This window comes from Dipodomys spectabilis, unplaced genomic scaffold (genome assembly GCF_019054845.1).
Source record: "Dipodomys spectabilis isolate Male_0828 unplaced genomic scaffold, ASM1905484v1 ptg000066l, whole genome shotgun sequence".
In the NCBI taxonomy this organism is placed as follows: Eukaryota; Metazoa; Chordata; class Mammalia; order Rodentia; family Heteromyidae; genus Dipodomys; species Dipodomys spectabilis.
In genome coordinates, this window is record NW_024870743.1 from 10,172,275 (window position 1) to 10,189,773 (window position 17,499).

The following is a 17,499-nucleotide window of genomic DNA, read 5'->3' on the forward strand; positions in this document are numbered from 1 at the left end:
TGCCAGTTACCTGGGTTACAGGTGATGAGTAGAGACTTGTAGAGAGGGCCACGTGTGCATGGAGGGGCAAAAGAGGGGAAGGGCCCATTTTTTTTCCCCAGCAGACCTAAGAGTATCTTATATATCCCTACAAACTAAATATAGACTGAGATACTGCACAGTAAGTGTTAATAAATTGTATTCACAGAAAGAGTAGCAAAAAGAGAGCTTCCACTACTGGCTGCCGGTGGCTTACACCTATTACCTGAGCTACTCAGGAGGCTGAGATCTGAGGATCACAGTTCAAAGCCACCCTCAGCAGGAAAGTCTGAGAAAGAGAAGAGAGAGACAACTTTCACTTACATGATAATAACAGCCTGAAGAAAAAAATGGCTGCCTGAATTTCACTTGTTATTTGATGTCTTGTGGCAGACAACACAAAGAGGAAGACAGTGAGTTTTACAGCCCTTTGGGCTGTCTGAAGGGTCTTTTTTGCTTCTGTCTGTTCTAAAATAACAAGAAGGAGGAGGCAGACGCAGGCAGACAGTGAACAGATTCATTGGAACACATTCTGACCAAGGGATTGCTCAGAACTCCAATTTGGCTCCTAATCCAGTTTGAAGTGATCACAGTCAGAGAACTAATTGCATTGATTTGCTTTTCTCCAGGCACAATGGGGAAACAGAATAGCAAACTGGCCCCTGAAGTCATGGAGGATCTGGTGAAGAGCACAGAGTTCAATGAGCATGAACTCAAGCAGTGGTACAAGGGGTTCCTCAAGGACTGTCCCAGCGGGAGGCTGAACCTGGAAGAGTTCCAGCAGCTCTATGTGAAGGTAAGAGGCTTTCAGCCATTGCCTTGGCCAGAACATACTATCTTCACAAAATGTAGCTGAACATGGACATATGTGTATATATTTATATATATAGATACATATATATGTGAATATATGACTTATAAGACATATATATATATATGAAAAGCTGCTAATAAAAAGTGATTGGCTTGTTAAACATATACATTTGTGTATATATACTTTAACAATATATGCCCTTATATACATATGTATGTAAATGTGTAAAAGTGTAAATACACTTACATATACACACATCACAATTCATATCTGTCTGAGCTAAAGAGGAAGTATACAGGATGATTTTTCTCCAGGAAAGGTGCTACTACCTGCAGATAAGAACCCAGGCTACCACAATAGCCCATTTAGAAGGAGTGCAGAATACATCGGGTCCTCAGTGTTTCCATCATGAACTCTTAACATGTTTTCCTATATAGAAGCTAATCTACTTGTTTTCTGGCCTTTCCATAGAACTGTCCTATCAATGCATAGTTGTACTACAGAGGCATTGCTTTGGCACCTCTGAGCTTCCAAGCTCTGTTAGTTCTAGTTTCAGCGTGACATCCCATTTTACATCATATATATATTATATATTATATATAATATTATATTTGGGAACACAATGTGATTTTTAAACTTTTTCTGATTGAACACTGAATGAAAAACATTGTTTATATTATTTCATGGTGGCAAATGTCAGTTGGAATAATGAGAATCATCTAGGTGCATATGTGGGGGGTCTGTTCATGTAGGCTTTTTAACATTGTCATTATTTCTGAAACTAAGTATTCCCTATACCCTGTGATCCAACAATTCCACTCTTGTACTTGTACAAGCAGAGGCATGTGGAAGAGAGGGCATGCTCATAGCTGCCCTGTGTGTAATAAAACTGGGAGGCAACCCAAATGCCTATCAAAGGCAAAGTGAAAAACAAACTGTACTGCATTTACACAATAAAATGTTCTATAGTAATCAAAATGGTTGGCGCTAGCAATACTAAAACATGATTCTAAATTAAATAGAAATAAAATAATAATATATATTACAGGATGATAAATGAATGCAATGAGCTGTCAGAAAAAATGAAAGCAAAGGAGTCATGAATACAGGATTAGGTTGATGATTGCTTTTGGAAGGGAAAAAGCAAGGAAAGGGATAGGAGTCCAGCTATGTAGTTAAATTCAGTTATTGTTTGAGATGGTGGATTTGAACCACTTATTGCATAAAAAGCTATTTAACCAACTAAACAAATAAATGGTCAACTACTGCCTGAATTACTGATGAATATCAGGCACCCAGTGTTATGACTAACTAGCTGCTGTGCACCACACAAGTGTATATAAAATTATATCCTTAAGATCACATATAGTAGCATATGTCTGTGTAATAAGACCATTGTGCCATTTTAAGAAGACCTGAGTTTTGAATGTTAGCCTGTACAGATCCTTTATATAGAAATGCTGAGGTATGCTGCCAGTATTCTATTTTATTTGTTATGCCTGTCCTAGCTCTTGAACCCAAGGCCTCACACTCCCGCCAGGCTTTTTTCACTTAAGGTTGGCACTCTACCAATTTGAGTTACACCTCCATTTCTAGTTCTTTACTGTTAATTGGAGCTAAAAGTCTCATTGACTTTTCTGCCTGGGCTAGCTTTGAACATTGATCCTCAGATCTCAGCCTCCTGAGTAGCTAGGATTACAGGCATGAGCCACTAATGCTCAGCCAACCATGATTATTTCATTGATAAGAACTACTTTTGCAAAAAAGCAAAACATGAATTTCTTTTTTTTATTGTGAAAATACTGTACAGACGGGTTACAGTTACATGGGCAAGATGAGTACATTTCTTATCAAGTATTGCAGCCTCCTCCTTTGTTTTCCCTTCCCATCCCTTCCAATCCTACCCCTACCCCCCACCCAATCCTCCCTGCCTCCCCCCCCACCAAAGTTGTAAAGTTCATTTTCAACATAACAACTTGTACATCTCATTGTTGCAATGGGTCCACCTGTATCCCTATTTAAACTATTTGTTTTCCCCTTTTCCTCCACAAATTATACCGACATCAAATACAGTGAAAGCACGGGTTATACTGTGGGGGAGGGACATACAAAGCAACAAAGAGATAATCTTATAAATCAAAACATGAATTTCTTAGAATGCTATACCAGTCTTCACAGTCTCTGTTGTATCTTCCACTGTTTTCTCACCTGGAGTTCACCCCTGCTCCAGAACCATCCTACTCTTAGCCCCACGGAAAGCACAGGCAGATGAGATGTGTCACCGTCACCTCCCTCCCTGTCAGGAAAGGTTATAACCCTGTGTCTGTAAGTCAACCCTGTAACTAACGAAGCTCATGGTGCCACATGTCTCATGGCTTTTGGAACTTAGAGGAGTTTGCCTTTGAAATTGTTGAAGAAACGTTTCCCTTACATACTGAGAATATTCTGCACAGCAAAAATCCCAGCCTCAAGCTAGGGTCACAAAAAATACCTCAGTATTGGATAATACAACTGATGTATTAGAACCCAAATCACCTGCTATCTCTTACCCTCACCCCACTGGGATTTTTGTTATTGTTGTTCCAGAAAGGGAATCAACTTTCTGAACTCTAAGGATATTCCTGACAGCCTCTTAACAGTAAGATTCAAATGACCTCTGCTCTTCTGACAAGTAGGCAGAAAGAAGCATTTCTTTCTTTCCTGCCAGTATTGTCCAAGGACAGAAATCAAGGCAGAACTGTAGAAGAAATATAACATATGCACAGAGAAAGAAGGAAAGAAAGAGAGAAAGAGAGAGAGAAAGAAAGAAAGGAAAGAAAGAGAGAGAGAGAGAGAGGGAGAGGGAGTGAGAGAGGGAGGGAGGGAGGGAGGGAAGGAGGAAGAAAGTAAGGAAAGAAGGAAGGAAGGAAGGAAGGGAAGGAAGGAAGGGAGGGAAGGAAAAGGAAGGGAGGAAGGAAGAAGAGCAGTTCTGATGGGAAGCAGGGAGGGACAAAAGGAAGCTTTGGGTTATGTAAGAGACCTGGGAGAGGGATTCAAGACAAACAGCTTCCTTTAATGCTTCAGAATAAAAAAATAATAGTGTTCAGCAAGACACAGTCATTATCCTGGAGAATGGGTCTTTGCAAGTACATCCTTCTTTGCAGTGTGTGGAAATGAGCCACCCAGGAAACTACTTATTGAGCAGAGTGGAGAGGCCTCTGTTCTCCTGTCTGTGCTGCTAACTTAGTATGGTCAGTATTGCTGACTCAAACATTTCCTGTTCTAGCAGAGTTGTCTCAGCTGCCCTTGTGCCAGCTCTGGTGAGAATTTAGGTAGGACCAAGAGAATGGTGGATGCCCAACTGCATAGCCAAGAGACACAAATCCATACTTTCCAAATCTCCTGTGCCCCAAATGTACAGGAACATACTTCTTCATTAGGTCTTCATTCAATATCATTATAAAAGGTTCAGAAAAGTGAGGCAAATTGTTCAGCATTGCAGAGAGTGAAAGTAAGATAGACATTAAAGACAAAGACAAACCACTGGCTCATACCTGTAATCCTAGCTATTTAGCAATCTGAGACCTAAGGATCACAGTTTGAAGTCAGGCTGGGCAGAAAAGTCCATGAGTTTCTTATCTTCAACTCATTACCAAAAACCAGAGGTGGAGCTGTAGCTCAAATGATAGAGTACTGGCCTCGAACAAAAAAGAGACAGCACCATGTTCCTGAGTTCAAGTCCTAGAACACACACACACATACACACACACACACACACACACACACACCAAGGATGCTGACTACCACTGATCCAGCCTCTCAATTGAATTCTTATCCTAGCATGCAGCTGCTAGAGTGAGTTTGGTTTGGTCTGCTTAACATAGGCCTTCCCAGTTTTATACATGTCTCATTCTGAAGTCATATAGGCCACAGGTCACATCCTGTCAATCACCATAAGCCCAGGGGTGAGCACAGGTCCTGCTGTAGAGCAAGGCTTAGTGAGTAAGCATTTGCTGCTGGCTGTGTGTCCCCTTCCAAAGCAGGTTCATGCTAAGACATCCTAAGACAACTGAAAAAGCAATCCCACCTGCCCTCCAGGAGCTCAGGCACTAATCAGGAAGACACATACATCTCAAGGAAGAACCTTGCATACTTGGTATTAGGGCCAATAGTGATAAGGAGAGAGGTTAATTTCAACATGGAATATTAACACAAGATGATAATTAATGCAGTGACAGGAGGAGCATGCTTTGCTCTTAGCCTTACAAGATAAAATATTTTTATAGTGACAATTTTTAACTTTTTCAAGCTTGATACCTGTTATCAGCTGAATTGTGTCTCCCATAAGTTCGTACAGTGAAGCCGTTATCTCTCAGGATGTCAGAAAATGATTACATTTGTAGCTAGAGGATTTAAATAGGTAGTTATGTTAAAGTGAGATTAAATGAAGTGGACCCTAAGCCAATATGATTAATGTTCTCATAAGAAAAGGAAATTCCTGAGACAAGCACAGGGAAGACTGTAATGAAGATACAGACTGAATCAGCCCCAAAACATCTACCTTCCACAGAGGGAAACCTCAAGCTGTCTCCACCTTGATAGAATTTCCAGCTTCCACAGCCAGAAGACAGTGCATTTCTGTTGTTTTAGTCAATTAGTCTGTTTATTTTTTATTGTTTTCTTCAAATACTTGCACCAAGGTGTTTCAGTTCAACAATCAGTTTATGTGTCCGAGGCATCTTGATCAATGTCACCTTTTATTGTTTTCCCTTCCCCTTATCTATCCCATTCCCACCCATCTTCTCGAGTTTCCTGATACAGTTTTCAGATATATATAGTTTGTGGTACTTTGTGATGGTATCCCTACAAACTAGAGCACTCCAGATTTCTTTGCTGTTGATAGATGTGAACTCAGAGATTTCTGTAACTGATTAAAAGACCCCTATCAGGAGAGTCTGGCTTCGCCCTCCCCCAGCAAGCATGTGTGTACACTTTTACACAGACACATACAGACACAAAGGGGACTTTGTTGGCCACAGAGGTTGCAGCAGAGGCTGTCATCCCCACCATTAGCACTACTGCCGATGGGCTGGGGAAAAACACCAGAACTAAGGAGATGATTTTTCTCTCCAGGAGAATTTCCTGTTTCCAGCAATCATTTTGATGGCCAAATTGAGATCAAAAATCAAGAGGGAGAATTTGCGATTTTAACTGCTTTCACAGAAAAGCAGACAGTTTTATAAATAAAAGAAAAACCAACTCTGGGGAAGAGCAAGCAACCATGTAAGGGAGGATATACCACTCTCTGGGATCTTCTTCCATGCATATCTAGTGCTATTTCTAGTTTACTTAGTTGTTATGAAAGCAAAATAACAACCCAAAGTATGAATCCCAGCAGAGTCCTATAGTGGACCCTACATACCCATTGGTATGTGTTTGCAGTTTGACTTTCTTTTTGAGAATGTTTTCATCAGGAATTTGGGCTGGCTCAGGTTGAGTTGAAAAGGTAATTCCAGTATAGCTACCCAAAGCTAAACTAAACTAAAATGAAATAAATCATGGGACCAGGAACTTGACAGCTGTCAAGAGACTCAATCCTAGCTATGCTATGTTTGCCAAATCTCTGCCTCTTCGAATCACAATTTCTTTATCTACAGTTGGAAATAATAAGGCTGTCTTCTCATCTCACATGGTAGAAACCTGAAAGAAAGAAGGGAGAGTGATTTACAACCCATCCTCGGTTGTGTTTGCCTCATGATTGATGGCGTACTCATTTGCTTGCAGAGAGCCAAGATGGACATAAATTTTATTCCACAGGCCAAGTCCAGTGGCAGAATAGAATGGCATATGGAAGAAATGGGAAGGTTTATAAAAGTTCTATAGGAAAACCATGACCCTAACAGTGATGTCTATTATACATTCCAGGCTGGGACACTGGTATGGCAAGACGCAGAATGAGGTTGTCATTCCCATTCCCATCTCCACTCTCTAACCTGAGCAGAACGTCCACCCAAGCACAAAGCCCTTCCCTAGCTCCTAGCCACCAGACAGGAAGAATACCCATTCAAGGACTGCTTATATCCATCCCCACCAATCCCAGACATTATACCACTCTTCCAAAAAGGAGACTTCCCTGCTCAATCTCAACTGCTTCTCATATTGTAAACAAAGATTAGGATTGGTTCTCACAGGGAACTAGATAGTCAAAGCCATTCTGAAAAGCTCTAGCCCAAGTCTCCCAAGCTTCTGTGTGTTTCATTGCCATCAAGTTTTCCACTCCAAAGACTGTCAGATGCACCTGAGAAAAGCAGAAGGGCTAAGAATTTGACTAGATTCCAATCTGACCATCACTGGCTCAACAGTTTGAATTGTTTCTAAAATGTATTTGCATGTAACAGCAGAGTTTCTGCCAAAGCATTCCATCTCTCTCCCAGTGGTCATTTCCTGAAGAGCTTCTGTCATTTGGCATTAGGAAATACTCTTCCAGCAACTCCGACTAGGAGCAGCTTCATTCATTGATTCATCTGCTCATTCATGACCCATTTCCTTTGGTTTTTTGAAGGCTGACCACTGCACTGGAATGTAATGGCCTCAGAAAACTTAGATCCTAGAAGAGCTGGCAATTCATCTTAATTGTATTTCATGAAACTATCTTTAGTCTGCAACAAAATACATTGGTGGAGTCCAATAAGAAATTATCCAGGCCTACTTGGGAGCTGGTGGCTCAAGCCTGTAATCCTACCTACTCAGAGACGAAGATCTGAGGATCACAGAAAAAAGCCATCATAGGCAGAAAAATCAGTGAAACTCTTATCTCCAATTAGGTAACCAAAAGCCAGAAGTGGAAGTATAGCTCAAGTGCTAGAAAACCAGCCTTGAGTAAAAAAGCCAAGCGAGAGCATGAAGCCTGATTACAAGTCCCAGTACTAACACACACACCAAAAAATAAATTTGCTAGACCTAAAGCACTAGAAAATAAGTTTACCTGTGAAAATTCCCATTGACACAACTACTCAGTGACAATTGATAAAAATGAAAAAAAAAATTAAATGGCATAGAATCAAGAATTCCTGAATAGTGAATTACACACACACACACACACACACACACACACACACACACACACACACACACTTTTTTGTTTGTGCCAGTACTAGGGCTTGAACTCAAGGCCTTGTGCTCATGCTTATTCATTTTATTCAAAACTGGTTCTCTATCACTTGAGCCATATCTACATTTCTGGATTTTTCCTAGTTAATTGGAGTTAAGAGGATCACAGACTTTTCTGTCCAGGCTGGCTTCAAACCACAATCCTCAGATCGCAGCTTGCTTAGTAGCTAGATTATAGGTTTAACCCACTGGCTCCTGGCTAATAAAATATTTTAATGAAATAATAAACATTACCTAGCTAGTGTTATGAAAATATCCCATAAGTCTCTGCCCAGTTTTAGAATTCTACTTTCAAATTGTATTCTTATGGCTAAGAACTAACTACAAAAGATAAAAGGCATTTCCCCTGAAAGTTGTGTGCAAATGTAATCAATAGAGGATTATATGCATATAACCTTTGTTTTGTGGAATGTGCAACAAAATGTGTGCATTGAGGTTTGTTTGCTGCATGACTTTGGACAAGTGCTTTTGTATTGTAAACATTTAGTATCGATGCAAATATTCTCAAATTTCAGCATTCATCAAAATCATGTGGGTGGGACCCTCCATTAACAAATGACTGGTCACTGACTGCCCAGATGGTTCTAATGGGGAAAATCCACAAATGACATTGAGAATGTGTCTAGATATTTAGCTGGGAGTGGGTGTGGTGAGTGCTATACATACTGAAATTATATGAAATTACATGGCAGCTCTAGGCATATTCACACATGACTCTAAATGCCCGAGAAAAGTTAAGAATCCCAGAAGATGCTTTTAACACTGACAGATCTAACATCCTAGGTTCAGTGACAGCCATTATTGAATCTTAATTGACATTAACACAAAAGAAAAAGATTCTAAACTATGCCTGTCAAATAAACTTCACTGGAGTAAGAATAAGAATAATGGTTTCTAATCTGCATTTTGTTAAACTTGTTTTCAGTTTGTAGGTAGTGTTGCTCCTGATTTACTCAGGGCCTATTAGAGCTCCAAGCTAATACAAATGGAGACACTCCCGTGGGATAAAATACAGTCCTTTCCCTCTATTTGTTTTCTTGAGTGTGCCTGTGTGCAGAGGCTATGGAACACTGGCTTTGCTGAATGTAGCATCGCAGATGCCTTCCCAGGCAGCTGTGGTCTAGTGCCATCAAGAAATCCATATTCTCCTGGTGCTGGCAGCTTCTGTAATCCCAGCTACTCAGGATGCTGAGATCTAAGGATCACCGTCCAAAGCCAGCCCAAGCAGGAAAGTCCAAGAGACACTTACCTCCAATAAACCATTAGAGAAGCCAGAAGTGAAGCTGTAGCTCAAAATGGTAGAGTGCTAGCTTTGATCAAAGAAGCTTAAGGACAGCACCTAGGCCCTAAGTTCAAGCCCCATCTCACACACACACACACACACACACACACACACACACACACCTTACAGGTAAATGGAATGTGGCTTAATCCGAAGACTGACTATATATCTAGCTCTACCATGCACTAGCATTAGGAATTTGGGAGAGTCCCTTGGGCTAGTAGTTTCATTAACTGAGTCAATACAGTGTTCTTGTCAAACTTGACAACACTGATCCCTGCTTATTTCATAGGTTGTTGTATCAGTAAAGTGGTAAAAGTATAAGTACTTTACAAAGAATAAATCTTCTTGCTCAGGGCAGGGAGTAGTTTGATGCTAGGAACCCATGTTCCTAGCATATGGAAGGGGTTTCTCAAGCTATGATTTCCATAACTTGCTCCCTTATTAGATTTTTTTTTTTTTTTTTTTGTCGGTGGTGGGGCCTGAACTCTGGGCCTGGGCACTATCCCTCAGCTCTTCAGCTCAAGGCTAGCGCTCTACCACTTGAGTCACAGCGCCACTTCTGGCTTTTTCTGTATATGTGGTGCTCAGGAATCGAACCCAGGGCATCATGCATGCAAGGCAAGCACTCTACGAATGAGCAACCTTCCCTGCACCCTTATTAGATATTTTATCAAAGGAATTGATAACAAGGTTGCCTATTATCTCTTCTTAACTTCTAATCTAAATACATTGTGAAAATAAAACCCTTGGCTCAAAAAACAAGATTTTTGGATGGTCAATTATTTTTCTGGGATTTAGATTGTGTTCTTTAATAAGAGATAATTGGGAGTAGAGCTTATTTTAAAAAAATGTTAGGCAGAGCTGTCTACAGACATGTTTTAATCCCTTAGGGAAATAGCTGTTACATAAAACCCATAATGTCACCCAGATTGGGCTGCTGAGGATATAATTTTTTTTAGTGAAAATCTGGGAATTTGTTTCAATTTGGAAGTAAATGTTGCAGCTGATGTGACTGAGGCTGCACATCAACTTGGAATCATGTGGAAAACAAGAACTGGTGTCAGAAATCTCCAGGAAGTAAGAACAATCCAGTAGTCTGGGAAAACAGGTCCCCAGTGAGGTTCTAACAGCATTTCATTATTTCAAGATTGTCTCATAGAATGGCTCCCTACAATGTGGTTTGCATTAGAGACAGCACTCCCCTCAGAAGAGTTCCAGCGATAGCCTTGCCCTGTCTCAGGGTGTGAAAGCACTTTGGATAGCTTCCACATCTTACTATTTAGCTTTGCCATGATAGGGCAGGTGTCAGTTAGAGGGCTATCACACGAGTCCCATGACATCCTGAAGGAATGCTTTTAGATGATTCCTAAACTTCTATGTCCTCAGGATAAGGTTGGAACATCTCCCAGTTCCCTCTCTCCTGTGTTTTACAAATGAGGGCACTGATACCCAACGTATATCCACTTCTTTTCTGCCCCAGCTAATATCTAAAAAAAAAATGGGTCTCAACTCCAGCCTAATAATGGGGATTTAAAACCCAAAGCACCTGCTCTCTAGCTAGTTATGTCTATAAATAATTGTCCAAGTATTGTCTATTTCTAATTGGAAATAGAGCCAAAGAGGAAAAAAAGAAGAAGAAATAGGTTATTCTTTTGGCCAAAAAAGAAGAAAAAAAAAAGTAGCCTATGTTTGTTACAGGATTACATTTGTGCATGCAAAGTTATGTATAAATCTCTCCTGGGTTACAAATAAAAAGTTGTTTTTACATTGTTGGATTTTGTTTCCAATCTTTGAAGCCATGATCCAGACTTGATATCTGTGGCCCACCTTGGGTCTGTGAAGGTGGCTGACTGATGCCCACAGATGGGAATCAGGCCCTTCCCTCTCCAGTGCTCCATTGGGCATCTACTGGAAGAAAATCCTGTCTTACTGATGCCTTCTTTTGTCTCCACTTGCAATGGTTGTTGGAACTTGGACTGTTTCTCTCTGATGGTTCTTATGGAGCTGATGGGCCTGTCCTCTGCCCTGAGGTGGTTGTGAATAGATCCTGCTCTGATTTCTAAAATAGCTGAAATAGAATCCTCAGCTGAAATATAGTCCTTGTCACTAGAAAGGAGTCCATAATCAAATAGGCCTAAATCTGTCTTTCAGATCCTCATCAGCTACATCCTAGGAAAGTCCTACTGAGTACAGTAATGCGAAGCTATCAGCAGTCACTCATTTTCAGCCAACAATTACCCATGATGTCTACAACAAATCAGCAGCCAAGAGCTCTAAGGGTTGTGGACTTTGTGCTAGACTCCCACACTCATCCGGGTCTCTTAGCCTGCAAGAAGAATGTAACCATCTGCTCATATAAATACACAGCTAAAAGAGAGGGAGGAAAATGGTATTTGCCCAAGACAGGGGCAGATATTCTAGTCTAGGAAATTTCCACAGTAAAGATTTCAAGATACCTTGAAATTTAAGTAAGACTTGCAGCGGCAAAGTTAAATGGGAAAATACCACCTAAGAAAGACCACAGGGCAGTTTTCATTGCAACTGCTATAAAAAAAATTACCCTAGGGGCTGGGAAGTTAGCTCAGTGGTAGAGTGCTTGCCTCGCATGCATAAGGCCCTGGGTTCGATTCCTCAGCACCACATAAGCAGAAAAAAGCTGGAAGTGGCGCTGTGGCTCAAGTGGTAGAGTGCTAGCCTTGAGCTGAAGAGCTGAGGGACAGCGCCCAGGCCCAGAGTTCAGACCCCATGACCGGACCCCCAAAAAAAATTTTTTAATAAAATTACCCTAAACTGTATAGTTTATAAACAACTAAAATTTATTCCCCATTGTTCTTTAGGCTGCTACATACCTGGGGAAGGCCTGATTCATAAAAGGTGCTTGCTCTGGGCGTCCTCAGGTGGTAGGAAGATGTAATGAGCTCTCTAGGTCCTCTTTTATGCTAGAAAGAATCTCATTCATGATGGCTCCTCATTTGTACCTTAATCATAACCTTAGGATTTCAAACAATGGACTTGGAAATCCACAAATACTGATATGACAGCATTCAGGAAGACGCATAGTTGGTATTGAGGATAGAAAACCATTGTGTTGGTTGAAATGTCAGATAACTAAAGAGGTACCAAGGTAAAAGGTGTTGGGGGTGGGAATGGGGCCTGGAGAACTTTTTCCTTTCTCATAGCTAAGCATGCCAGGTTTTGCAGTGTTTGCATTTGTTTGCTTGGAATTGCCACAGCTGCTTTTCAGTGATGGGGTAGATGTGACTTCCAACTGGAAGATGAGCATGGCCAGCTGGAAAGACAGGAAGGCAACCTGAATTACAGAATTAGTCCTGAAACCCTAATAGACTCCATGTTACGCAGGAGAATTAACCCTTTGCAGTGAGGGTGCCTTTGTTGAGTACGTTCCTCACAAAGAATGAACCCAACTTCATATGTAGGAGAATGAGCTTATATCCGAGGACAGAGCCTAGTCAGGAAGTTGATGTGGAATCCGAGCCAGTCACAAGCTTAGGTTATTACAGGCTTGGTCTCTTGAAAGGGAGTAGAAATCTCTGCCCTATTCCTACAGAGACTACCTGAGAGAAACATTTCTGACCTTTATTTCATATATTGTTTCAAGAATGACTGCAAAGTGAGGATGAAGGGATGAGAGTTAGGAATTGAGCAGTACATGGCATGGCTATCATTTCTTCCTTTGTAAAGTAGAACTATATAACTTAATTTCCCTTTAATCTCAAGACTCTAGAAACCACACAGACTTGTCACTAGATCTTTGCTCCAACAGGCTTATTCTTGTAGCACCAGTCCCTTTTCCTTGTGGCTATTTCCTTCTCCAACTCTCCAAGCATAAGGGCTGTGTCTTGTTCATCTTGGAATGTCCAATATTCAAAAGCAAGAGTTGGTAGAATAAATGGCTGAATTAATAAAATAGTCTCTCATAGCCAAACTGAAATTCAGTTCAAAGAATAACGAAATGAAACATTTTGAAATGAGTTTTTCCGAGTAATAAGCTACAGAGATTCCCAATGACCCTTTCCATATAGATGTTTCAATAAGTAGAATACAAAGTAAATGTAAAAGAATAACATAATTTCCTCATTCTCCTAGCCAAGCGGCTACCTAATTTTCTTATGAATACTTGGAGCAATTACCAGCAAAGAGTTGTCAATGAACTTCCTTAAACACTGTTTTCCCAAGAGGAAATGAAGGGATAAAACATAAAACTTGCGCTTTCCAATATGAAAAGGCTATCTGATGGAAATTGGGTTGCTTGTGTCTGAGCGCGTAATGAGATTTTTCAGAGAAAAATGCAAAAGCTGAAAGGATTTTCTTTCAGAATAAATGTAATGTCGACCATAAAAGACATTAGATTGTCTCTCAAAATAGATAGCTTTGTCTGTTTTCTAAGTAAATCTCACTGCATTGTCAGGCTAGGACTTATTTTAGTCCGTGTTCTTTAAATGTGACAGGTCTACCAGAAGCACAATCAATGATGACATCATGTTAGAGCTAATATATTGTAGCTTCACAACTCTGCTCCAGTCAAGTCTCTTGCAGTCTCAGAAACCTGTGCCTGGAGACATCTTTCAAGATACCACAGCTGGGTTGCCAGGGTAACTCACTGGATAAGGCTCTAGCTGGCTTTGGGGAAAGATTACATAAGACCAACTGGGAAGAGTCAAGGGATATCCTGCGGGTGAAAAGACTTGGGATTGCCATCTGTTAAGCCTTTAGGATGAGGACATGGGTGGTGACATTTAGAAGTAGGTGTCATCAGACACCTAGGTCATCCATCACAATAAGAAAAAAAAACACAGAAGACAGAGAATCATAGGCAAGGATGACCACTTTTTCTAAGAATCTGTCTCATCACTGATTTCTGAGACCTTAAAGACGAAGTTTTTCTATTATTTTGTGTTAGGAATATATGTTAATAAGTATGTGTTATTCAAATGGACAAATGGTTCATATGAAAGACCAATTCTCCACTGAATTTGTAGATTCAATAAAAGGAACTTCTGTGTATGTATGATTTTATACATGTGCATATATGTATATACATACATCTATGATTCATATTCAGTTAACTTATGTGCATGCCTTGGTCAAGCTCAAAGGTCAGACACTGACATGGCTTCCACATGACTGAAGTCATTTTTCTCTTATGCATAATCTGAGTTGGTCTTTCAGTTCTGCTGCTCAAGTTGTCAGGGTCTGTGTCTCCCACAGTCCCAGGGCATTGCTCTGATTCTGTGACCACTCATTCTATGACCTAAGGATGTCACACTCTGGCTAAGGTGAAGGAAAGATAGAAGGAGCAGGAGAGGGATGATCTGAAGCTACTTGAGGGCCCCTGTGGATGAGACTGGGGTCCTTGCCAGGTGGGATGAGACTCCTTTGTATGTACTGCTCTACTGTTTCTGCTGGATGTAATGATCTCCCTGGGTTTTGCTGAGGACTGATGGAACTTCACCTAAATAGAGCTATGTGCTGCCCAAAATGGCCCACAGTGAGGTCAATGGTAAAAACATGTGAAACTGTTAGCTATCACTTGGTAGGAGAAGGCCTTCAGTCAACTCTACACACCTCCCTCCCTCCCTCTCTTTTCCTCACTCTCTCACTCTCACTCCCCACACCCCATGTTCCACTCACTCACTCATCTCCTGACCTGAATACCTACTTGAAGTCCATGGGGTATGTTTCAGACTGGTTAGTCTGTGACCAAAGCTTTAATTTCATCACCTGTGATGGTTTGGCAATGGAAGTGCTTGCATGATTAGAAGATCATATAAGGAATATATGGGGTGACATCAAGAAAATGCAGCATGGCATGAGGGACAAATGACTAGCAATGGGTATGAGATGATGAGACACAGGTGCGTGGACCTGTGGTCCCACTCATAGTGAGATTTACTGATACTAAATGAGTAGCCTTTGTATTTCACCCATCCATCCACTCATCTGTCCATCCATCCACCTAGCTATTAATTCATTAAACCTTATCTATTATCTACTCTATGGAAAGCTCAAAGTGAGAGCTGGTGAGACTAAAAGAGGCTACAGACATGGGCACCTACCCTTAAGGAACTCAGCCAATGAAAGAAACCTGCAAGCCAACCACCACCAATACAGCAAGGTAGAAGTTGCCTACAGTGCTATAAGAAGTGGGAAGTGCTCAGAAGAGGCTTTAGGAAGTCTCCTCAGAGGCAATAATGCTCTGGCCCCATCTTAACACAGTTAAGTGGTAGTGAAAACAAGAGGCTCTGGGCCATAGGATGCATTTGTAATCCCCCCCTCCCCCCCCCCCCCCACACACACCCTTTTTTTTTTTTTTTTTTTGCTGAGATTTCTTTCTTTCTAGTCTCTAGACCACAAAATCATCTTGCAAGGCGAGATCCTAGATCTTTCTCAGGCACTCTAAAAATACATTCATAATCTAATGGAAACAAACACATTGGCAAGATGCTTCCCTTCCTGCCCATTAGTCAGCCCTTTATCAGAACAGCCTTGTAGAGGACAGCGCACACCACGCTGGACGGCCATGTGTCAGTGATGTGGCCTTGGAAGCGTGCGGATGCTGGGGATGGGTGCTGCATCCCTACTGCATGTTTCCAAGAAAACTTTCTCTGAACTCTAGCCAGGCAGAGGTCACCCTTGGAGGCCCTGAACTCTCCTTGCTTTGATCTGGCAGTGCCAGAACTGGCCCTTCCTCTCAAGGCAGATTAAAAAGCTTTGCTCGATAAAACAAGCAGTTATGACATTTGGTAGTCCTGATGGTAGTTTTCCAAAGGAAAACCAAAAGGAACTAATAATGTCTATTGAACTTCTATTAGGTATCAAGTAGGGTGCTGGCTGTGAGCACAGCAGAGAAACCAGTACACTGTGGAGGGAGAGCTGCATAAGAACAAGAATGACAGTAAACTTTTAGGAAGCATTTTCCATGTGCCAGGCAGTAGTTGGTCCCTCTCCTCCGTGATTTCTATGTAATTCATCCAGCAGCCTTCTGCACTGGGTACTTGTTACAATCTCCACATTACCAAGAGGACAACAAAGGGAGAAAGAGACGTGCCTACATTCACGCTAATGGTGAATGGCTGAGCTGCGTATAAGGGCTGACTTTGGAGTTCCCAGCTCTGGCTCTCACCTTAGGCAAGTGACATCAACAATTCCAGCCTTGGTTTCTCCATATCAATGATGGGGATTGCACTACCTCACACACAGCTCTGTCATGAGCATGTCTGTGTTCTGGGTTGATGCTTGTTGTCTATATATCTGGAACCAAGAACATTCAGAGACAAAATGAAAAGTGCTCCTGCCATATATGGGCACATGTGCTCACAGATGGTTGCTTTAGGGGCAGGCTTCATCTAAGAAGTATGCTTTGGTCTTGGCCAAAAGATAGAATTCTTGCACATGAGTGGAAGTTTTGAAAGATTATTCCAGACCCCTTGAAATATAGTAAATTCCAGTCTCCTGAGAACAGCGATAGCTCAGAATGTGAAAGAATCCAACTCTGTCTCCAGCACCTCACTTCCGCTTCCCTACGCTGCGTTCTCTGCTACAGATATCTCTACTCAAAGTGGTAGAATTCCAGCCAGAAATTCTGTGTGGACAAAGTCCTCTGGGTGGAACAGTATGTGGGCATGAGAAGACTCAGTGGCCTTTCTCAACACCATTGTTTGTGGTACTCGGGGCTGACAGCTCTTTCTAAGGGCCATTGATGGAACATACTGTCCTGTTGTCCAACTTCCTGGTTGGGGAAACATTGGCTCAATGCTGTTCAGCAAATTACATATTCTCAGGGAATCCTGTTGGCAGATCTTCCTGACCCTTAGCACCAGGCAATGGCTCTGACAGCATAATTAGCACTGGGTATGAGTTTTGCCAGTTATCATTTTCCCAAAAGCTTTGGAGACGCCTCTGCCTTTGCCTAAAGGCCAGCAGGATGCCAGCCCAATGGACTCCATGGGACATTTTTATTGGCTTTGTTGTCCTGCCTCCCTTTTTCCTCCAAAACCATGCCAAATTGTTCCTGCCTCACTCACGCAGCTTTGGCCAACCCCAGATGGGCCTGTTCTCTTCTAGGATTGGTTTCACAGCACTATTATTCTTAGCAGAGCAACTGGGAAAAAGTCTGGAGACATTACTGTGACATTCATGTGGAATTCCTAAGGGAACTCTAACATTTACATTCTGCATCCTGAGAATCCTGTAGTTGTGATAGACTTCCCCA

General features: G+C 41.5%; 1 protein-coding gene across 1 annotated transcript in view; it reads left to right on the top strand.

Moving 5' to 3' along the window:
• The window catches only part of Vsnl1 (visinin like 1), a 94,533-nt gene that overhangs the window by 46,256 nt on the left and 30,778 nt on the right, over positions 1 to 17,499 (top strand). Inside the window, exon 2 of the mRNA XM_042680786.1 lies at positions 648 to 814. Coding sequence (XP_042536720.1) covers positions 653 to 814 — 162 coding nt within the window. The 5' untranslated portion in view covers positions 648 to 652. The remainder of the gene's footprint in view (positions 1 to 647; positions 815 to 17,499) is intronic.